Below are 24,683 nucleotides of genomic sequence, written 5' to 3'. Positions count from 1 at the left end.
CTAGGAAGCTTTGTGGTAATATGCTAAAGGATAATCTATAGAAAAAAGAGAATTTTCTGGGGTTTATTCACTGTCTCTTTCATAGTAATAAAGAGAAAGATTGACCTATTGCAGTCCTTGGCTATTTGAGATGGACACTATGAGTAGTAAGTATCAGCTGAGATAGTGGTTTTTTACAATGATAGCTAGTCAACTTGAATTTAAAAGTTCTTCACACCTAAGTGATAGAATACTTCTTACAGGAAGACAGTATCACTAATATTGACTGAATCTTCATTGTTTTAATTCTGAAACCCTATGTCTTTCTCAGTTAATATTTTTTTCATTTTGGTTCTGTGGAACGTCCCTCTAAGAAAAAGTAATGGTTGGTCTACAACAGGAAAATTTCTGAGCCTTTTCTTTATTTCCTTTCTAAACTACCTTCCAACTTCCACAGATCTTCCAACAAGAGGAGTGTGGAGTGTGGTGTTTCCTTATTACAATATCTCATCTTAAATCTCCTCTGGTAACTACTGACAAATGGCACACAGTGACACTTCTAGTGACTTGCGGTTCAGTAGTTTAAAGCAGTGTAATGCATACAGAGTCTGTTGTAGGCTGGATATTACACACTTCTTGCATGTGCAGTAGGCTGTGGGAAGTGTTGAGATTCAGCCAATGCTGCTATATTTCTTATCACCCAAATGAGGTTGTCCTTCCCCCTTCCTTTTGTCTTTTCACAACTAAACAGAAGCTTTTGTATTTCCATTGTCTCCTACTTCTATTATTTCTTATGTTGATTTGAGTACCATAACCACAATCAGTGAGGTCATATGGTGCTGCTATTGTAAAGTATTCAAGTCTCAATAAGCAGTAATTTTGGTTTACCCTAGGAACCCAGCTTGGGTAAAAATGTGGAAAACTTGATAAACTATAGTGTTTTCAGTATTAATCACTAAATGAGGTAATCACATAGGAATGTGGTGCATCCCTGTTGTTACAGTACTGCAAAGCAGTGTTGCTCTCCAGCCCACAGCAACCTACCATGCACAGTGAATTTTCCTCACATATAAACCTTGAATCTTTAGTGCATCAGCCTTGTGTCCTTCTAATCAATTTCGGATCAAAGCTAATCCTTATTAGTTCCGTATGTCACTGTTAGCGTCAGTTGTTCCAGGAAGTCTCCTCACACGGTATATTGGTTATCAAAACTTCAAAGGCAATCAGGGTTTCTGCCTTTTGTCAGTTCATAGAACTATGCTCTCACATGATGTCTTTTCACATGCAATGCCCTTCTTCACCAATACCCCCTCAAAAAATATCTTGCAGAACATTTTTATCTTTTGCAAAAGGCCTAGATTTGTTTTAATCCAGTTCCACCGTCTGTCTTTTACCAATTCTTGTCTTGTCTTTTTACCTTCTGTTTCAGAGGATAAAGTATGGACAACTGTGTACCATGATCTGCAAATGCAGACTTCTGTGGGAGGCAACAGCCTGGAGAAGTTGTCTGTACTACAGCTCAATTACAGTGCAACGATGGACCAGATTTCTGCCATTACCAGTAGTGCTGAATACTGTGAGCAGTTTATCTCCTATTCTTGCAAGATGTCGCGGCTGCTGAATACACCAGGTAGGCTGAGAATGGGATATCAATTAAATACAGTGTTAAAGAACTTTATCTGAACAATTCAACAAGTATTGCTGTTAGACCAGTCCGTTCAGTGAGCGTACTTCTTTGTTCTCTTTCATTAAAGTTCACAAAGAGGTAAACAATTGAAAACACAGAATAAATTGTTTTCTTAGGAAATTTTGCCTGTTCGCTTACTACTAACATGAATTTTGTTTCACCACAAATGTGTGTGTTCTTCTCTCAGATCTGTTGCTCCTTAAAGCTGGAAGCTTTTGGTAAACAGCGTAACTTTGAAAGTTTAATCAATAGAGGCACTGAAAAATTGCTTTGAACTTTATCCTGTTTTTCTGGCTGTCAGTTTTCATATGCTACATTCAGCAAGGGCACTGGCTGAATGAGAGTTGGAATTTTCCCACTAATATCTCTGAAACAGTTTCTTAAACACAGAGTATTTGTGGGTAATCAGATGCTTTACACGTTGTAGAGATTGGCATGGTCTGTAATGTGGTTGTGTGAGAAATATAATATGCTATTACCTACAAGTAGATTCATTCTAAGTTTCTCCTTTTGCTGTGTAGCTTTACTGGAAGAGAACAGTCCTAGTACTGCTTGCTGTATGTGCCTCCTCAACAAGTCTTACCTGTAATTGATGAAGACAAAAGTATTAGTTTTTCCAGAACCAGTAAAACAGCACATAAAGAAGAAATTCAGTTTTAGAAACTCTTTTAATATGCACCTAGTACTTTATCTATGCTCTAATTGTGTATGATAGCATTTGACGTTAAATAAATCTTTAATGGTACTTAACAAAGACTGGGTTATAAGTGGAAACAGACAACACATTTTCGTGATTGTGAAATGAGTTCATTGTGATAGGAGCAATTAAAATGCATTTCAGATGAAACTAATGGCTGAATGCTTACAGTGTTATACGTTAAGCTGCTTCCCCTCATGAATTTATTTTGGTGTATTTTCTTATGGTGCTATAGATAAGGATTCATTTGGCATGCATGTGCATCTTATCCCTATCTCCATAAGCATTCTGTTAGTTAATAGATACTGTAATGCTTGTTATTCCTCTCCCTCCTCCCTGCTGTTTTTGAACTATTTCTAATGCATGGTTTGTCTCTGTTGCTATTATTTTGCTTAATTTAGCATAGCACAGGGACTCTGCAAAGTGGAAAATTATTTCTTCTTTCCTGGGCCTTAATGTATAGGATCCTGAATCATGTTCATAACTAGAAGTATTGTGATTAGATTCTGCTGATGGATACAAGTATATGGATATATCTTCGGGCAAGTATTTAGAAAGCAAATTTACTTAGGGATGGAGCTGGAGATAATGTGCATAGAAAGCTCATAGTTTACACAGAGTACAGTGTTAGATTCTCCTTCTTTAAATATGTAATACTATTACTTCAGGACCAAATTGTACTTGTTAGTATCTATTTATATTATAATAAAAGAAATATATACTGTAATTGCAGATGTTTGCCCTAGTTTCTAGATTTAAAAGAACAATTAAGCAGCACACAAAATAATAACTTACTAAAAGTTTCTTTAAGCAATAATCAATTCCAGATATTTGCATTTTCTTAGAAAATGCAAATTTGCATTTGCATTATTTGCAGATTCTTAGAAATATATGGGTATATTTTGCAGATACCTCTTTCTTCATGTTTTCATCTTTTATATGGAAAGATAAATTCTCTTAGAAACTGTTTATAAGCCAGTTTTTTTGGTCTGGAAAGTGAGTTTCCAGAGATATTCTATGAGGTTGGGTTTTTTTCCTTTAAGTGAGAGAAAGAAGCAATGAACGCAGATCATTTTAACCTAGTCAGTAACAAAAAGTCACACTGCAGTGTTTGCATAACACCTGTAATGGTTTGTACACATAGCACAGCAGTGATTTGTGTGTTGGTGGGGAAGAGGCCAATACATTTTCTTTCTAAGCTGTGTGTTCTTGGCTTCAGTCTATGGCTTCTAAGCTAAGGAACTAATTTTTCATACCTTTCTCTTTTTCTTTTTTTTGGAGGATTGCCTTATTTGCTAAATATATTATAACACCCTATCTATCTCACAGCACAGCTCCAAGTACTCATGTGGCTTCTTCCATCACAGAGCTTTCTATACAAATCATTGCCCACACAAAGAAATAAAATCGACATTTTTATCTTCCTCAGGAAGTAGAATCCTGGTTGTATTGAAGGCAAGGGTAAAGCCTTTATAGAATTCATGGGATCGGGATAGCATTTGTGGCCTTAACCACAGGTGCTTTTCCAGGTCAGAACTTTTCTTTACACCCTTCAGATGTTTAAGTAACCACTTAGAATAGACTAATCCTTTTTTTTTAAAATTGCATCCAAGAGAATCGAGAAAACAGAGAAGACAGTGCAGCAACTCTTTTGCCTTTTTGCCTCTTGGGGATCACATCACTTTACAACACGGGTCCTTCTCAGGGAGAAATTGCTCAGTTAACATATTTAAACAAATCAGAATCGAAGCAGTTTATTGATCTATTAATGGCAAGGTATATACAATTGCAGTAATATATGTTCTGCTGCTAATAATAGCTTAAACAGTTTTTTTTAATGCAGTGGAAACTGCATCAAAATGCTGTGTTTGAAGAAAGCCTTCATATTAATAAACCTGTTTGGTTGTGGGGTTTTTTTGGCTGCAGGCACAGCGGTCAAAAAATTCTCATTGTCAAGTGCTTTGAGAGCAACACATGAAAAGCAGTCTGTACAAACTAAGAATTCTCATTCTTCTGTTACAAGTTCTACACTTTGAGTCTTTATTCCTCCAGGTCCATGTCTTTTTTTTCTTAATGTTAGGCTTTCATCCAGGCAAAATAGCACGTACATCCCAGAGAACAGATTAAAATCATTGCCAACAATGGGGTTTGGGAGTGATTTTACAGGTTACAATGCCATTGCCTTTCCGCTTAGTCTGAGGGAAGCCCGTAATAAGATGTTCCATGTAAATTAATCCATAAGTGAAAACGCACCCAAAAATAGGAATCTCCTAAGACTGTAGGATAATTCAGGTTTGAAGGCACTGCAGAAGATCATCTGGTCCAATTTTCTGCTCAAAGCTGGATGACCAGTCCTTGTCTAGTACTAAGTAAAGACTATCTGGAAATGCAGTTTTCCTTCCTTACTCTTTTGGTCTCATTTTTTTTGTTTGTTTTGAACTTGCAGCCCAATATGTTTTAAATTACGTTTAGACCTAGGGGTCTGTTTCAAAGTCTTAACAAAAGATCATCAGAAAAACAAAATTAGTCAAGACAGCTTGGTGACTTTCTTAAGAAAGCACAAAACCAGACGTCTCTGCTGAAAATACGCCATGTTATCACGATAAACAATAAAACTATAGGTACACTGTAGATTTCTGGGGAAGACATTTTCAAGCAGGGAGCCTGCAGTGGATGCAGTTGTCTCATAGTCTTTATGTCAATTAACTACGTCCTGAGGAGATCCGCATTCAGTTCCTGACTCTGCTACAGATTTCCTCTATGACTTTTACAATTCATTTAATTTTCCTTTTTTTGTTTTCAGTTTGGTCAACATGAGGCTGACGTTTCTTATTGTCTATATTGTCTATTTAGATAATATGTTTTTTAGAACAGAAATTCCTTTGTGAATATGCAATTAGCATGATAGAGGCTTGATCTTGGCAATCCACGTAACTATTACTGTTAATAAATGAATGAAATGATAAGCCCATGGATCATAATTGCAACTTAGTAACAGCGTACATGTATATGTAAATTTGAAAAAAAAAAGAAACCCTCCAGACTTTTCATTTTGTTTTGCTCTTTTACATTTACATTTCTTGTATCCTCTTTTCTTCTTGTTTCCTTGGAAACTTCCATTTCGAGAAGATAATGGTATGTTTAGTACTGAGGACATGCAGAAAGCTAGCTGTTTTCTGAGTTCCCGATGCCCATACACTTTCCAGTTGGTATGGGAGGTGATAGGACATTTTCCTTATTTGCAAACAGGAACTTGGAGATGGAAAAAAGTTCTTTTGTGCCCACTGGTTAACAAGAGGGAAAGAAGCAATGCGGGATATAGAATCACTTTGCTTTTACAGGAAGAAGCTTCCCTTCTCTGCTGTAAGAAACAAAGGGATATAGAGGACAGTGATACAATATACTAATAGAATGCAGAATGTTAGTTAAGAAAATTCTGTATCTTCATCCACTGTTGTCATTAGACTTCCTAATAACACCTGCTTGTGACTTCCTTGGTATGAAATTCTCCATGGGCCACTGCTCTCAGCCTCCGAAATGGGGATGGCACAGCATGCTGGTTCTGCCATCCTTCCCTTCGCCCTGGGAATGAGACCCTGAAGGGAGGAGGGCTGCTGTGCTCACAGTATCTGTGAGTCTGTCATTTCCCAGAGCTGTAGGAGCTGTAACAAATAATCAGAGTGTGGGAGCTAAAAGCATAGATACAGAGAAAAGAACAAGATCTGTTGGTGTTGTGTTCCAAATTTTATTCCTATTCACTGTGCCTGCAGGCAGCATATGAAAAGCATAAAGCAGAGTTACTGCGGTACATGAATTACTGTTTCATGCCTGTTTGTCTTTGGAGGAAATGAGACAGCAGCTTCATGAATTCAGGAGTTTAACAGGTGAAATGGAAAACTTAATTTGCTGTTTGGTTGTTTTAGTTACAATAAAGCAATTGTAATACCAGTAGTAAATAAGATTTATGGGTAGACTGAGATAAAAACAAAGTTAAAAACTGCAATATGGTATTTTTCCTAAGTAGCCATCCAACTCAGAACTCTATATATAAACTTTCACATCGCTAGACATTAACTGATCTAGAATGCTAGTTGCAGATATAATCCCTGCTTAATAAGAGTTCTTCAAAGAGTCTGAGAGAGGAATGGGATTTCTGCAGACCTACAGTGATGAACGGAAGCTGCTCCAAAACTTGCTCAGGCTTCAGTGTTCAGTTCTCAATGTTCTTTCAGAAAACATGCCCATAAGCTTTCATGTATCTTGTCCAGCCTTAAGAAATTTATTGATTGATCCCTTCTTCTCTGTCAGTGTTCTAGAAAAGCTGATTTCAACTTCTAGTGATTTGTCAAGCACAAGGGTAGCAGGAACAATGTCCTTGCTCTGCTCTGATCTACATCCTCATGTCCTAGAAGTGGAAACCAACAGCTTTCAGAGATTTCTTTTTTCCTTAGTTGTTGTCATGTTGCTATAGAACTGAAGCAGACATTAGTTCATAGGTTAAATGTTTCTCATGAAATGCAGATCAGTCCTCCTAGGTAAATGTTAGGTAGGTAAACGATTAGTTAAGAGGTCATTTTTTCCAGTCCATTATTAATACACCCTTCTCTCATGTCTTTGTTTCACTCTGTACCTTTGCTTGTCTCAGTGATTCCTTTGAGGTTTTTTGATATTGTAATCACCGAGTCTCTTAGTTTCACTTTACCTTCATCATACTTTTAGCTGGTGAACTATTTTTGCTAATTTTCCAAGTTATTTTTGCTGTTGTGTAGGAATTAGACTTAATCCGGTATAACTAGGTGAAAACAGCTACATGTTGCTTTGGTGTTTGTTAGAAATAATAGTAGCTGATAAGAGCTGTGTGAGTATTAGAAATCCTCTACGGAAAGTGTAAACTGCAGTGCTGTGAGCCCTAGATTCTTTGCTGTGCCTTTCTAAGAAAAAGTGGTGCATTTAAGTTTTAACTTTGCAGTTATAAGAGAATGTTCCAAACCAGTTGTTTCTCATACGCACTCGCTCCATAAATGTGCTCTGCCTATTCCGGGAAAAGATTCACTATCTTTATTTCTTAGAAGAAAGATAGAGGAAGACAATAATTACTCCACTGTTTGTACTGAACCCTGGTTTTATAAAAACTGTTCAAAACCATTTGTGGTTATTGTTTTCGCAGAAACAGTCACAGATATTGCTTCTTCATGAACCCAGGTTGTTCTGGGGAAAAGTAATCTTTCTTGATGAATGACCAAAACAGATTAGTTTATTAATTTCTCAGACAAAATGGATCTAGATGGTATATCATTGTGTGTCTTGACAAGAATTTCTCTTTCACCCATATCCTAAATGCATTCGCATTACTCTGAGTATTTTTTCTTATTCAAATATGCAGTAAAAATATCCAGTGTTTCTTTTTTCATTCCCATTCCTGAAATGAATGTGTGTCATAAACGACTCTATGAAGAATCAAGCTAAACATATGCAATTAAGAGAAGATGGTACTTTCCAGTGCATAAAACAAAAGGATCTGAAGACAGAGCTCCATTCCCTACCGTGTTACGGACTTCTCTTGGCCTTTCCTTCATTGCCCTGCATTGCCTTATAAGAAGACAAGTGTTCAGCTATTACTGAAACATTGCCTGCCCTGTATTCATGGATGAGATGATAGTGTTTCAGTTCTTGAGGCTGTGACTTTTACCGATTATCTGAAGGTTATAGTTAGGCTTTCCTAAATTCTAACCTGAGCTTTCCCAGCTGACAGCCTAGGGCATCGAGCTGTCTATTGTATATTATGTTTTACATTTGGAAAGCCTTTTCTGCTTCTCAGGAGCCTCTTTAAACAGTGTTTAGTTCATGTTTGGAGTTTGGAAGTACTGGAACTGCTTTGTAAGAACTACTTTTTGTTGTTAGTAATGTTATCAGATCAGACCACCCCCAATATCATACATGTTTTTCATAGTGAGTCCATCAGATAAACCTCTGGAACACAGCAGAATGAACTCGAGAATGGATATGGTGTGATTACTAACATATGTGTGGCTATTGGAAATATGAACAGCCCAAAATACATCTTATTCCAGGAATATGTTTGAGTATGGTTTTTTACTGCACTTTTTTTGTATGTATGCTTGATTTATCAAATCAGTCTATTAAAATGTTTTTCTGAATTGTCTCTGAAACTGAATGCCTGAAATAGTTTCCCCTTTTCACCTTGTGAATAATTCCGCATACATTTTCCCTACTTTTCCAAATTTTCTTTATAATATAACTCATTCTTTCCATGAATCCCCTTCAATGATTTCATACTCTGCCTGCATACATTTGCTAATGTTAAAAGTGTCGCTTAGAACAACCACCATTGCCTGAGTGTGTATGAGGTCAGAGTTTTACTAAAGGTTAAAGGGAGTATGCAGAAAATACAACATATTTTAAAATCAAGTTCACATAACGTCATTGCCATTATAATCTGGGGGAGAAGAGTGCATTGTCCCTTTGAACTTTTGTGCCTTTATGTGCTTGCAGCATAAGCCCTACGTAGCTGTAGATTTCCTGTGGAAATCTATATACATATAGGAATTTATGTAGAAGGAGATGGTCTCCAGATAATGATCACTTCTTCTTAGAAGGAATTACTTCAACAAGATCCTTTTTCAGTGTATCTTTTGAAATATTTTATGTGAGATTTGCTCAATGTGAGAAGATGAAAAAATTAATCTCTGATTTTCTGTCAGGTAGTCAAGTTTTACTGGCATATGGACAGTAACTTCTGTTTTCAAGGAATTTGTGTTGCCAGCAAAAATTATTCATGATCACTTCCTTAGATTTTTGGAAGAAGGAGTGGGAAAGATATTTCCCTTGATTAATAGGAATAGGAATAAAAAAATCAATAGCTATGTTTTCTGGAAAAATGGATCTGCAGATTTTAAAAAAAAAAAAAGATGCTTACCATATCTACTGATGGAAATTAAACTTCGTATCTGGGCATTTGTTGGACAATGCGGTGATGAAGATGGAGCTGCTAACATGATGCAAAAGATTGAAATGCAGTCCAGCATTTCAGAAGCAGCGTCTCTCTACTTCTGACATTTGGAACATACTCTGATTTCATATACACTTTTGTAAAATCTTAATAGTATTTACAGTGGTGTTACTCTTGAATGACACAGAAGTAACAGATCAAAGCTGCTTCTTTTTAATCATCTGTCCCCTATGGCGTGGACTGTGTTTTCATCATTTTTTTGCAAAGCACTATGTCAAGTAGCAAGAATGTTTGGAAGAGATACTGAACCAATTTCTTTTCTGGAAAATCTGAAATTGCAAGCATACCAAAAAAATTGTCAGACATGTAAGATAATTCATCTGCGATGATACTCTGCACCACTCTGCCATTTTTCACCGACAGATCTAAAACTATCTTAACAAAATCTCCAAATGTTAGGGAGCTGGAAGTAATGAGAGTTTTGTTTTGTTTGGATTGGGTGTTTTGGTTTTGTTTGGTTAAAGATTTCTGTGCAAAGTGTGTTTGAATGTGGCAGTCCTGAGGAACTGAGAGGATTTCTGGCCACAACTTAATGATTAATGCAGGTCAGCATTTACCATGCTAAGCAGAGAGCAGGCTTAATCTCACTGAACCAAAAAACTCTTGACTCTTGCTCTGATTAGTACTGCACCTTGATCTGTGGCCTGATGGCCAACTCTATTGTTCGCAATCATGTTCAAGTACAAGAGGTCTTTGATACCAGCAAGACTTTGTGAACGCAGAAGAAACAAAGAAGGATAATGAGTGGAAACTGTAGAAGACTGCCAAAGGCCAAATTAGGTCTTTCCTCTGGTGAAGTTAACGTTTTACCTGCAGAACTTCTTCCTAATGTCCACTTGGCTCATTATTAATATGAATATTCACATATACTTCAAAGAGAAGCGCATAGGTAATTGATGCATGTTTGCATGCAGCATCCCAATGTCAACGTCTAGTTTTCTTTGGACTCAAATGCAGATTTCGTTTTGTACAGTAACACCTGTAATGCAGTTACCCATTCTGTCAAATCAGTTGGCATCTTCTGTGGGCTGACTGTTAGTGTTTTGTATTGTATATGGATTCCAATGAACACAAGAAAAATAATAAGCAATTCCAATGTCTGTATTATTACTGTTGCCAAGATTCATTTTTATTCAAAGTAGTGCAACTATATGAACTAATGCTCAGAGAAAGAGGAGAAGGTTCTACTGTCTTTTTGAATGTCATGCTAAGTTTGGTAATCCTTTTATTATATGACTTTTCATCAGGAATTCACTGTCTCTCTGTATTTTAACAGCAAACACACAAAAAAAATACCTGCCTATTCAATCTATTAAAGGATTTTTTTCCTCTGTCTCCCCAGCTTTGTAATCCTTCCTTGGAGTAATGACTGAGGAATGATAATAGAATAGCTCCTCTTCTTTGTCAACGACTGAAAAATAGCAATGGTTTCTTGCTGACAAAATCCTGAATAAATAAGCTAAGCATAATCAAAACAAATTTTAAAATCATTTCTCTCCTACTTCAGGATATTCTTTGAGATTTCTCTCAGATTAATTGCCGTGCACACTAATGGCAGCAACATGGACCTTACTGAAGTTCTATCTCCCGTATTAAGACTGATTATTAATGACATTTCACTGGAGTAGGGCGGTGAGCATCTTTTTACCTGCTCTTTTGTTCCTAATGCCTCTCTGTTTCATCAGTAAAAATAGTAGCATCGTCAATTTGTCATTTTCCATGTTCATAAATCTTCCCATTCTTCTGCTCTTTCATTTTAAGGTATGCTTTGATTCATAAAATATTTTTGTTTTAATCAAAATGAATACTTTTCAAACACCAGGCACATGGCACTAGGTTTGATCTATTTGGGAACTAAGGGAGAGTAAAACTGAGTATTCATCTCAAGGCAGGAACATTTGCATTGCTCCTCAGAGCCCTGATCTCCAAATACAGCCTGGACATGCCCTGAATAACCTCACCACCCTGTTCGCTGAAAGTCTACATATCTTTCCAAGGTTGATGGATGGACATGGGCAGGAGGGGAGGCATAGTCATTATGATAGGTTCTCTAAAGGGAATTAGAGAAGGGCCAGAGTGGCAAAGCACTCCAGAAAGTACCCTCCCCTTGCAGTCAGGGCTCCTAGGATTTGCATGCCCTGGGATCAGGACTGTGGGGGACACTGGGAGCCCTTAGCTCCATTCAGCACCGCTGAAGAGTGGTGCAAGCCCCCTCTAAAGCCACAAAAGACGTGCTTGCATTGCACAACAGGAGTAACAGAGAAAATGGCATACACGGTTGAGTTCATCCTCACTTTCATATGCAAGTGGCTTAGAATGGAGACAAAGGCGTAATTCTTGTTGGAAGACTATATTTCACTTTGCAGAAGCTTTTAGCAAATCACTCACGATCCTACAAACTAAAGGAGCAGCATGTTTGCAAGTCACAGAACATCTTGTGAGTGTATTCCTGGTATAATAATTTATCCAAGACAATAAGCAGTAGCTTGCTTAGTTCTGTATCAAAGGGCAAAATATGTAATTAATAAGAAATAAGTTTTTTGAATTAAGTTGAAGAGGAGTTAGAGCAAGTAACCTTCTCTGCATCTCTCTGGCTTTTAAATAATCCACTTAAAGGGATTATTTATTATTTAAAGAGGAACTTAAGAAATGGTAATGACTGGGATTACTGCCATTCTGGAAAAAGCAGGGCTATGTTCTGTTGTGTGTTTTCTTATACAAAAACAATGTGACAAAAGTCTGAAAAAATGTAACAAAATTGGTATCACCAGTGATTGCCAGAGGGGTACCTAAGCTTGTACATGTGTGTGCACAGGGCTGCAGTTACAGGCCACACTTGCCCAGAGTCTATGATGAAGAGTTCTGTAATAAATTCTGCACAGGAACTTCCCCACATTCCTCCTATATTAATGAATAAAGTTGTCATTTCTGTAGTTTTACTATGTTTTAATTAAAACACGGCATTATTACTTTCTAATAAAAAGCCTAACCTACAAAAAACTGGTATCAAATTTAAATACAGATTACAGTCCCTGGATTATCAACACCACAAATTCTTGTTTGTTTCTAACTATTGAGTTTTACTGCGATAAAGATATTTACACAAATAGGCCATTTTAACATTTAAAGGAAATGCTTTGTCTGTTGTCTTACTATGTGACATTCTTTCTATAAATAAACTTAACCTAACAAATTTATTTCATGTTTTTTCGCTCATGCTTTGCTACTATGTTTTACTATTATTGGGATTTTCAAATAGATCAGAATACTTCTCCGGGTTTTTCTGGTTGTTTGTTTGGTTTTTTTTTCATATATATAATTTGGTAGTAAAACTTTTTCAAATATTTCTAAGAGTTATCTCTTCCCCAAAATAGGCATTTCAGGAAGTCAGGAGGATTCAAAATATTCACAATATACAATGTAAATTTTCAACTGTAGTTGACCATTTAAATAGTAACTTTATAAAGAAAAAAATAGAAAGGAAAAATACACTTCTTGGTGTATAGCTTCAATACTAAGAAAACCATCGGTTTTCATAGAATTAATTTTTAGCTTTTTATTTTTTCTGCCTTTTTTTACTTCATTCTCTTTTAAGTCCGTTCTCTCATGTTTTTGATTACTTCTTTCTTCTCTTTTGCTTGCTTTTTAACTGACTAATTCTTATTAATACATGTAGAAGGCCTATTGCTTCCACTGATCATTTTTTCAAGCTATGAAAATTTGTTTGGTATACTGCTTCTCTCTTTTTGCATCACTCTTCTTCACAACGTTTTCAGAGTCTTAAGAAGAAGATGGGCAAGGGTTTAAAGAATAGCAGAGGCAGTGAGAAAGGATCAGAGTTTAGCAGGTGGAGATAAAGAAACGATACATCAGCAGTGCTGTGGAGAGATTGTGGAATTTGAAAGCTGCTTGGAAAGAGGGTAACATAGTGCAATTTTTAGGAGATGATGGAGAATCCAAATCACTCTGTGTATATGGTAGCTGAAAGGCTTATGGCAGCCAACAAAAATATACTGAAGGGATCATTGTTGAGCTTAATTACTTTGTTCTCAAACTGAAGTTAGTTTAACTGAAACTAATGTGCTAATATTAGCTAGGTTTGGGGAAATTAACATAAGAGTGCTGTGAAAGGATTCTAGAAAGTATGGAGGTGGTGCAGAATAATAAAAATGTGAAATATTAAAAATGGTTGAATAGCTGAATAGTTGGAAAAATTGGACAGTACTTCAGAGTTCTAAGTTGAATAAAGTCACATCTAGTATAACTTCCTCAAAATCAGTAGAATAATGAAATGTTAATTTGCCACATAAGCAGTTTTCAGGTTTTGATTAATTTTAATGGGATTTGCTGTGTTTTAAAAATGAAGCCTTTTGAAAATATAGAGCAAACTGTAGGTCAGAAAAGGAACAAAATGGCTTTGAGTGTCTGGGCATGTCCTGGACTGCAGGGAAAAAAAGAGCACTGTTGCTTTCATTCAGTAGCATTTTAAAACTAACTGCTTTACAATTTAATAGAAAACACCACACGACTTCTAGGGTACAGTAAACCCACATTTGCTTTGATCAACATAGAACGTCACACTACCACATGCCACTTGTAGAAATATGTCCTAGTCTAAAGTGGTTTTGAAATTGGACTAGCCCTTTAAACAGTTGTGAGCGCTTGAGTTCAGCTTTGGGATGCACTAAATAATCTCTTCATATACTCTTGGAGGTCGGTACTCTTTTCACTATCTGAGGTGAAATTATCCGAATAAAATAGTTAAAAAGCAAGCACAGTCCAAGAAGTGACTTTCCTAGAACTTCCCTGGAGGATTCAGCCAAGGACAGCTGATCCATTTAAGTATTAAGTCTAATTTAAATGCGCGTACCAATTTAATTCAAAGTCTGTGGCTGAAGAAGATAAAAAAGTTTGAAGGTTTGTAGTACAATTGGTTTTATTAATTGAAAACTCGCATGTAAAGGAAATTTTGAAAATATTGAAATACTGAGTTCTTCATCCACGTCTAACCAATTCAGATCCTATGGAAAACAACAGTACTTGAAAATTATTTTTACTGTGTGGCTGTTAGCTACCAAGATAAGATGAACTGATAGCCTCAGTCTACTTCCTACTGGGCATATGTTGCACGTAATATAATCATCATCATTGCTGGCACCTTCCGTGGTTGCCTTAGCTGAGACTACCAACTGGCCAACCTGCTAGTCTCCTACAACAACAGCTGATACAGGGCTGTGTGAGCAATTTATTTTTGGTTGGCTAAATGTTGAGGGGAAAAAAGTGAAGAAAAATAGAATACATGTTTAAAAAAAATCTGATTTTAAAAGGTAAACTTCTTCAGGACAAATTAGGATATGTTTCACATCTTACATCAATCAATATAAATTAATAACTGCAAAATATAAAACAATAAATTACAATTTTTATGGTTTTTTCCTCTCAGTTGTTTTTGGTCTAAACAATGTGCTGAGTTTGACAATGAACAGTTTCTTCAGCAAAACCCCATGTTTTCAGAAGGGAAAGATGTTTTGACACCAAAAGCGATTGGGTCCAAGTTGCGTTACATTGACAGTGGTGAGACTCAGGCCGAGTTAGCACGTTTGCGTAGTTATAACTTGATTTGTATTTATTCCTGAATAAGATGGACAGAATTTATGATAATTATTAATGAACCTAGAAATTATTATCAGCATTTATTTTCATTAAGGTAATTACCAGGTGAAATAACTACAGCTACACTTCATGATATAGTATATTTCTGTCCGTAGGGCATATTGAATTATACTACATTTCAGAAGAAAATGGTTTCTCATAGTGAACAAGCACAGCCGTCCTCATCTTGAGGTCACCCAGAAGTGTTGCTGTCATTTGATAACATTATGCTTTTTACACTCAGTAACAAAGTACAGATCTTGTTTATTTGCCAATTAATTAACTATCTTTTCATCAACTCTAATGGGAGCTTGGTTGGCTTTTAAGGACCAGGGACTAAATTTTGCTCTCAGCTTATTTTTCAAGTTTGGAGACAGAAGTGGCTTCATATCCTAACATATGTAATGACAGGGATGAGAGGAAACCTGTTATTTTACTTGCCCTGACATTCATATTTCTATAAACAGGAGATAATATTTTCCAATCTGGTCAGTACAATATTAAGTGTATGATAGTCAAAATTATTCTTTCACATATACTGGCATTTCAGTATTTGTGTTACAGAGTCTTTCCTTCCAATTTATTTTATAGCCCTGTTCTAGTTTGTTGTTTGAATTTGATGCTGGACCAGAGCCACAGGTCAGCATACTTTGGCTGGAAAATGTTTTTTAAATAGCATTAAGGATGGAGATTTACATCAGGAATGACTCTACACATGGCTAATTCCTCCATCCTGTCAGCTGTAAATAAGAGCCTATATTAGAAAGGTTGCAATTTATGTTAATGATAGTGCCAAAAGCATTTGTATGATGCTCCTTATATGGGTTCGTGCAAATGGTTGATTGCTACTGAAGTGTGCATTAACATAGAACTCATCCTCAGGTAATTTATGGGAAAATGTCAAGGTATGAAATACTAAGTGAGGCAATGATCGGTGAGCAATATCATTGCCTCAGATCAGTACACATTTTCAGAACGGTGTTCATCATTGCTTCAGAGAAGAAAAAAACATACCGTACAAAAGAAATCATGATACACAGGATAGTGCTTAGAGATATGATGCAGTGTAAAATCATATGATACCTTTCCATAAGCACTGTGAGTTTGGGGGATTATTTTTTTAAGACGCATTCATGAAAATATCAATTAAGGAATTGAAACCAAGTATAAAAGACGTGATGGGAAAAAGTAAATATTCACAGAATCATAGAATCACAGAAGGGTTGGAAAGGATCTCTGGAGCTCATCTGGTCCAACCCCCTTGCTCAGGTAAAGCCACCTAGACCCAGTTGCCCAGGACCATTTCCAGACAGCCTTTTGGGAAGTCTCCAAGGTGGGAGACTCCACAACCTCTCTGGGCACCCTGTGCCAGTGCTTGGTCAGCCTCACAGTAAAACAGTGTTTCCTGATATTCAGAGACTGCCTCCTGTGTTTCAGTTCATACCTGTTGCCTCTGGTCCTGGGCACCACTGGAAAGAGCATAGTTCTCTCTTCTTTATGCCCCCCTTTCAGGTATTTATATACATTGAAATGTATACCTGAAGTGACCAAAGGCATATTCCATACCATGCGTAAAAACTGGAGGTAGAGGAAGAAAGAGTGGGGTTTGACTTGCAAGTTAGCAGTTGCTTGGGGGGTGGCTGGGCATTGGTCTGCTTGAGGGGGGTCATGAGTGATCGCCCTTGCATTCTTTTTTGTCTTTTTCTTTTCTTCACTTACTAAGCTGACCTTTATCTCGAACCACATGATTTCTCACTCTTTCTCTTCCTATTCTTCCGTGGTCCATTGCAGGGGAGTGAGTTAGCGGCCATGTGTGTGCATAGGGGCTGGCCAGGTCAACCCACCAGGCTTCGAATTTGAGAATTTGAAATCACTGCATAGCTACTGTTAAGAGGTGCAAAACGATTGTATATTTCAATACAAATAAAGTGCTGAGGTTTTTCAGTCAGCAGTTGAGGAGGAGAAATATATTGTTTTTACTTGCCAAGAAAGTGTTTGCCAACAGAAGACTGATTTGTCCGATTGTAGTATTCAGGCAGATACTGAATAAGAGGAGATAGCATTTGGTCAAAACCAAATACATAGCTGAAGAATATATGTGACGCAATGGCCACAATTACAGCAGAGCATTAGTCAGGAAATCATTAGCAATGATTAGTCAACCCTGTAACCCTACAAAACAAATCATATTCTCAATTAATTTTCATCTTTAGTAACTTGCTAATGCCATCATTATGAATTTTGAAAAAAATCTCTTTAGATGAACCATCCACTTTAATTAAACCCATGCAGTAGAATTTCAGTTCTTCTGTGGTCATAATTAGAGGTTGCATTTCCCTTTTCCATATGGGCAATTTGGTAAGTAAAACTATCTTGAAACAATTATAAATTAAATTTTCAAATATATTTACTTTCCCATGTTGTGAGAATGTAGAAGACTATGCCAAAGGTTTTCTGGTTTAGGATAGGTTTATTTTTATCGATCCCAAGATAGTTTGCTGCTTGTTTGAGACTAGTTTTAAAAATTGAATTGGATGATTATGCTATGGACCCATTTTAGCTATGCAGTTTTTCAGTATTCTTGTTTTTACAGGAGCTCTGGTATTGCAAAGACTAAGCCAGGAGGAAGTGATAATTGCAGTCTGTCGCATCATTTCAGCGTGTGGAGTTCAGGCAAATGAATAGCTGGTATCATGTGGTAGCGGTGGAAGGGAGCAGACCTTCCCTCTCAGCTCTGCTCATCCCTCAGCCACCACTGGGATGCTTGCAGAACTGGCCGCGTGGAGGAGATGAGGCATATAGTGGGGACTTGGCCAGGCTTCAAGTACTATGCAAAAGATGCTTGCTCGCCTCCTAGCTGTTTGGCTTCTAGTGCGTAGTTACACAAACATTCAGTTGAAGCAATATGTCAGTGTGTTGGCTAAATTTGCATATATATGTAAATAAATAAACAAATAATACTGCATTTGTAGGCATCAGATACTCAAATAGGAATTAGATGAGGGCTCTGGGGAGTCTGCTGCCAATCTTGAGGCAGATATTTTTCTCCTGTTTGCATGAATTCAAAAATTCACTGAATATTATGTTGATTTGCAGATCAGTCTTATTGCAGCTTTTGCATTTAGATTTGTTATGGTAATGCTGTATTTTATATTCTTTTCTTCCTAAATAAGTTATATTGAAAAACAGAGTTTCTAATTACTCTGTTTGATTGGTTGTAAGAATAGAAAATCTAAGGGACAAAAATTATGTGAAAATACCTAAATTTCAATTTTTAAATTACTTTATTTGTTGCTTTCTTTGAAAAGACATAAGGTGTCTACATATTGGTTGTGAAAACAGTATCATTATATCTTTATGTAATATCTTTAATTGATTTCACTCAGAAGACTCCAAGTTTCCGGATGCACAATATACTGTTTTTTGGGGGATGAAAATACAAGGTATCAGAGTTATTCAAAGTAGCCTTGACTTAATCCTTTGTACGAACAGATGTTCTTATAACGTCATTTGCTGTTGTTGCCCTAGAAATACCTCATTAAAACTAAGAAGTGTACAGATATTCTAGTAAATTAATTAGGAATTGTTTAATGTATGAGCTAATAACTTACATAGCTTTTAGTTATTTTGGGGACACTTTCAAGGATAGATTAAAAAAAACAAAACACCCTTTCTAATTTGCAAAGCAGTAGTACTGGGATTTAAGCTGAAAGGGAGATTGGTAATGTCATGAAAGCACATTCTTCAAATAAAACATAAAAATACAATAAAATAATTGGAATTATAGATAGGGAAAAAAATCTGGTGATGTTATCAGTTCTATTCTCAGAGCACAGCCTGAGCAAAAAAGAGATGTCCCAACAGTAGAGTCTTTCATTATTGTGTTTTGTTCATATTTAAATGATCCATTCCTACTGGAAAACTATTTTAATTAGTATTGTAATTATATTCAGTCTTAATTTTTCTTGACTTAATTTGTCCTTTTTCTTTTCCTTGCTTTTTACACCCCACCAATTAATTTTTCTCATCCCTAAAGTATGGATCCCTTAAATACTCAGAAATGGTTATACCCTCATATATTTGTCCTGTTCAGGGGCAAGAAGGAGAGAGCAAGCACTCACAGCTGTCTCAGCCTAGGAGAAGGTATAGCTGTGGACAGAGTTCAGCGAAACACAACAGATTTTAACTGCAGAACACTGAAGCATTACGCAGATGTTAAAGGAAAAAAAATAATGAATTTCTCAGTGAATGAATATATGGAACTCCTATGGAACCACCTCTCCAACATATAACATTAGTATGTTTTCAACTCAGTATGTTGAATTATATAATTTTAATTTTTCAATTGTATTTTCAACTTAGTGTAAGGAGTGCTTGAACACGTCATACATAAAACATATTGATTATTTTGCCTTTTTGATTCATAGCCCAAGCTTACCTCATCCATGATCGTGACACTGAAGTGAGAAGCTATATTAAAATAAGGCAGAAGGAAAACTAGAGATGACTGATGATGATGAGCAGCGCAACTCCTAACTAGGGGTTCCACTACTAACTAATGACTTCAGGTTTGCATAATTCCTTCTGTGCATAGAATGCTGCTGCTGAGTAATATCCATGACCGATTACTAATAGGAGACTGATTCAAATGCTTGGAGTTTAAATGGTTGCTTTGTGAACATCTGTTTAGTGAGAAGGGAAGAAACTCATAAGATAATTGTTATTTTTTCTTCTTTCCTTATTGCTGCTCTTGTTGCCTGACTTCTCCTGACTTGACTGCTGTTGTTTCTGTTATTACTGTAATTGCCATTATTCCTTTATTTCTTTTGCTTCTACCACAATTTGCAACATCTGCCATTGCTTCTAATGTAATTACATAATTTTGCCTTCATGTTGCTCTTTCCTACTTAGAAGTTGTAACAAACAAAACCTGGAAGGGAGTGTTTCAACATCAAAAGATTCAGAACAAGAAAAGCAGTTTTTCTACCAGAATTACTGTATTCGAGTTCTTCCAACACTTAGTACTCACCCTTTTTCCTTCCGCCATGTGGGTACTAGCATTGTTAGTGATAACTAGCACTAATCCCTTCAAACAATTTTATAGCAAAGCTAGAAACAAGATGATCTGGGGAAAAAATGCCATAGGAAGATCTCACATTTTCTGGAGGACACTCAGGACTGGCCACAACAATTGCACTTAGACAGAAAGAGCAAAGAGGCAGACAGGATTCTCCCTGCAGATGCTGATTGTAACCAGCCTGATCCAGGAAGTTCCTCTTGACTGAGCAAAATCTGGACTAACCCTCCAGCTGATGAGAACATGTTGGTGGCAGTGAAGGGCATGGGTATTTCAGTAGGGAAGTTTTCCAGGAGTTCTCAGGAAGTGGGTGAAACAGAAGATATACTGTACATTGTAAGAAAGAATTCATTATTTTCTCACTGCATAAGTGACTGGAACTTTGTAAGTTTCATTGGGATTTCTATATAATTTTATCAGGCATGGGAGAGATTAGTGTAATTTATGCACATTATATAAATTAATAGGCAATATACTAATTAGGATCACAAATTTCTCTCCACAAGATAAATGATCCTAGTGCTGCCTTTCTTATACATCTGTGATGGAGGTTGATGACTAGTCCCATATAGAATTTTGCTGATTTTTTAAATACTTTTGTTAGCTTGATATCTGAATCTAAATATCAAGAAACAATAGTTTAGACTGTCTGAAATGTTCCCTTGTTCATGTTTTTCTTTACAATACATCATTCAAATGTAGAATGGTACACTTCAGTTTTGGATTACTTTAATAAGAAACTTCAGTTTTGGATTACTTTAATAAGAAACCTCATAGCATAAAAGAAATGGAAGAGATTGATTGACAAAAGGAGGTGGGTAGTTCTAGTGTCCTTTCATTTAATAGCATAGTAATTGAAGCATCCACCAAAGGTACAGGGTTCATCATGTCCCTCAAGGAACCCAAAATTTATACATTGCTGAAAGGTACTTTAAAGAGGTGTTGTAGAGAATTTTTCTTAATGTTTCATGTTCCATTTAACATTAAATGTGTAAGTATCCACTGGGGCAGAGTTTTGTCTACTATGGAAGTCCTCACTAAGCTCATAGAGCTGTTACCTGTGAGCTGTTGCGGAGGAGCCAGTTCCAAAAGGACAGGTAAATAAAGAAGATGAATAAAGACTTTTCCTTTTACTAAATATCCTATTGCCTCATAGTTTAGTAAGGCTTGTAAAAAGAGAATTCCAACTAAGAGTCCTCAATTCAAGTCAAGGCTGACTCAGACCTTGTTAAAGTCACCTCTCAGAGGTTCTCCAATGTGTGTAACATTTTGTATGAAATCATTGCAGAGATGAAAAAGGCTTTTATGGCAGTTGGTATGGACATCTGGAGGTGGGACAGATGGGATCCAGACCCTGCTTTAATAAGCAGCATCAGGAAAAGAGAGTGATTGACCCATCCCAGCATATTTTCTAGTAGAGATCTCTGCTCATAACTGGATTTCCAGAGCAGATCAGCTACTTGGCCAATCTGTGGCCCTTTCCTTGCATGCACTTAGATGTAGGAGTTCTTCCTTTGCATGTGGCAAGGATGAGCCAGGTGAGGGTACTTGAACCCATACCCAGACAAGTGCCTGAAAGCACAAACCTGCTGTGGCTTCTTGAAACTCTGGCCTCAGCTCTCACCACCTATGATCATTCAGTGAAATCATGGAGTAGTTTCAGATTACCATGCTATGTCTTTCAGTGGCAAATGTGTTCCTTGAAAACAGTCCACATAGGTCAAATTGGACCTTGAGTAGTACCAAATTCTTTTGAGCTTATAGAAAAAATTACACAGTGGAATAACTTGCCAAGGAGGAAGTTCATCTTGCATATGCGTTAGCTGTAGAATAAAATACTCCATCTAAATGTAAAGTGGATGCTATATAAATGACTACTCTTCTTCTGAATTCTCTGTAAGTTTTTTTAATTGGTTATCTTGTGATAATGCTTTCTGTTAATGCCTCTGTGTGTGCGTGAACAACTGTATTGGTAGAAGTTCATTTCCCTATTTATATCAGACATATATTTCTAAAATACTATTTATAAGTAAGTTGCACTTTAGCATTAATGAGTGGGATGCCAACTGCTTCTTCTGGTTGAATGACACACAGTGCTATTTAGTTACTTGGAACTTCATTTTCAGAAGCTGATTGAGAGCTGTAGCCTGAGTGCACAAAATGGGCACCTGAAACTATAGATCACTGAAAGAAAGGGCCTTAACCTTGTAGATCCATCAGTTGCACATGTACAAAATGTAGCAGTATTTATCTGCAAATAGACCAGGGAGTTTTTTATTGGGATATTCACATCAAAATGAAAAAATATTAGCAGTGTTGTTTTATCTGGACTTGGCATTCTCAATGAAATGCCAAAGGTGATTTTCTTCATCTAGCAGCCTTTGTTACTTTGGCATTGATGTATGAGTAGTAGGTTATGATGATGCTACTTTCCCACTCTTCCCTGTGCTTTCTTTAACAGAAGATAAGCAAATTCAATAGATGTACTCTTTATAAAAAGTGCTTCAAAATCAATGATTATATCTTCATGTAGTTCAATCCCCACCACTTTACCTTCCAGCTGGCTAATTTTTTTAAACAAATACCTATCACTCTATGAACTATAAAGGGGATGCAGTGGGGGTTGTTTGATAGCATAGTGTTTTCATGTCAAAACACAAGCAAATTGTCAGGAATGTGGCATATATAATTACGGATTTGATATTTATGAAGAATTTATGGTACTTTGGCATTTAGCATGAAAGCCTATAATAATGATAGATAACAATATACGGGTGGTACAGCTGAACCTGTTCAGAAACATGAGCAGTGTGGATTTCTTTAATTCCTGTATCTTTTATGAATTTAAAAATCTGTTTGGAGGCTGTGTGTGGTCAAAATTCCTGTGATAAATGAACTGTCACTTTGCTTTAGGCACTTTGAAAACATCTAGTTGAGCATATTGATTAGTCATTACCACTGTACATAACCAAGTATGTGGAAACATTATTAAATTCCTAATAAAATTAAAAGCGCGTTGCAGCTGTGTGAAGCAATACAGATAGCTTGTATTTAGTATTTAGGCTTCAGATGAGTATCACTAGCAACATTAACTCCTTAAAGGACTAGGTTATCCACCAGTAGAGGACAATGCCTCTACATGAGGTGGGTGCCTCAGGGGTAAGTATGCTGCATGCAGTGTGGTGGAGGAGCCAGTGGTGGGTATGTTTCCCAAGGAGATTAGGCTTAGCTTCTCACCACACACAGCTGAGTTCATTCGGCTGAGCCACCTAGATTTTTGAAAGGAAGTCAAAGTAGCACTCAAGTTTTGCTCAGTTGTTTAAACACTGAAGTCAGTGCTTAATCGATTTTCATTCATCTCTCCCCTTCAAAGCAAAGCTGTAAAGCTGTGCGGAGGTAGTTCTGTGAAGGTTTCACCTTTTTACGCTCAACCCACAGGTCAAGTCACAAGCAGATCTTTAAAGATCTTTATGAAATTAAACGTATTATCCAAATTAATCCCTGGTTGACATAGCCTACTGTTTCCAATATATGCTGAGTGAATAATTATTTCTATTTTCTTCAGAATTTTTTTTTTTGCTTTTATGTACTGAAAGTACAGAATTCTCTACAACATCTAAAAGTGCCTCATTTTGGTGAAGGGAAACAAAAAAAAAGCCTCAGCTGAGCAGAACGTTTGAATATATCACTAACATGACTAGACCTAGTTTGATGATGTTTATAATAATAATAAATAAAACATTACTGGTAACTATGTGTGCAAATTTTTTTATGTTTTCCCTAGCCAATAAGAAGTAACCCCCACACACCTTAATCTTAGATAAGTAAGGAATAAAACTAGATCTCAAGTCCAGAGGAGGAACCAAAGTGTGGAGAGGAGAGGGAAACAGAGTTTTGATTACTTACGCTTGTTGATGAGCGGAAACACTTCTTTAAAGTAGTTATCTATTAGTAGCTGAAGCCAACAGCATTTGCATACCAATCAGGAATCTTTATATTGTTTAGTTTCTCTTTTGAGAGGGTGTTTTGTTTGGTGGTTTAAAGGAAATTACAGTTTAAATAAGGATCATGATTTCATTTGCAATCTGTTACCGTAATTTGTCTGTGAAATTGTTTAAATCTTTCATCTAAGAAAAGGTATGGTTTCTCTTGTAAAGAGACCTTCCTTTTTCTGTCGTTTAAAGGATGGCTTACGTCCCGTCTAGGGAACTTGAGTGTATAATGATTATAGAGTAAATGCAGGAATTGGATATCTGACTAGGATTTCCACTTTCAACCCTGCCATTGATTCACAGTGTGTTATCGGGTACCCATCTTGGTTCTGTACTTCTTTTTCTCCATCTACAGGACTGGGAATGGTGAAACTGTACCCCTTAGAAATATGTTTTGGTATCTGTTACAAAAATAACGTGCCAGTGCTAATTATTAATTTCATCAGCGTAATTCCAGTGTGCTTTCTATTATTGTGTTTGTACTTCTATCATTGTGTTTGCCTTCATTACAGATCAAGCAAGAAATTTCTAGTTGGCTGAGGCTAGATTCTCTGTCTATTGTTGCTTTC

General features: G+C 36.6%; 1 protein-coding gene across 2 annotated transcripts in view; it reads left to right on the top strand.

The window, feature by feature from the left end:
- Window positions 1–24,683, top strand: part of CNTNAP2 (contactin associated protein 2) — a 1,210,705-nt gene that overhangs the window by 863,368 nt on the left and 322,654 nt on the right. For both annotated transcript variants that reach the window (XM_087766336.1, XM_087766327.1), the window contains exon 13: window positions 1,409–1,609. In XM_087766336.1, the coding sequence (XP_087622462.1) occupies window positions 1,409–1,609 (201 nt within the window). The remainder of the gene's footprint in view (window positions 1–1,408; window positions 1,610–24,683) is intronic.

Source organism: Nipponia nippon, unplaced genomic scaffold (assembly GCF_047370975.1).
Source record: "Nipponia nippon isolate SJK-2023a ecotype South Korea unplaced genomic scaffold, ASM4737097v1 scaffold_1, whole genome shotgun sequence".
NCBI classification, from domain to species: Eukaryota; Metazoa; Chordata; class Aves; order Pelecaniformes; family Threskiornithidae; genus Nipponia; species Nipponia nippon.
This window is presented reverse-complemented; position numbering and strand designations above follow the sequence as displayed.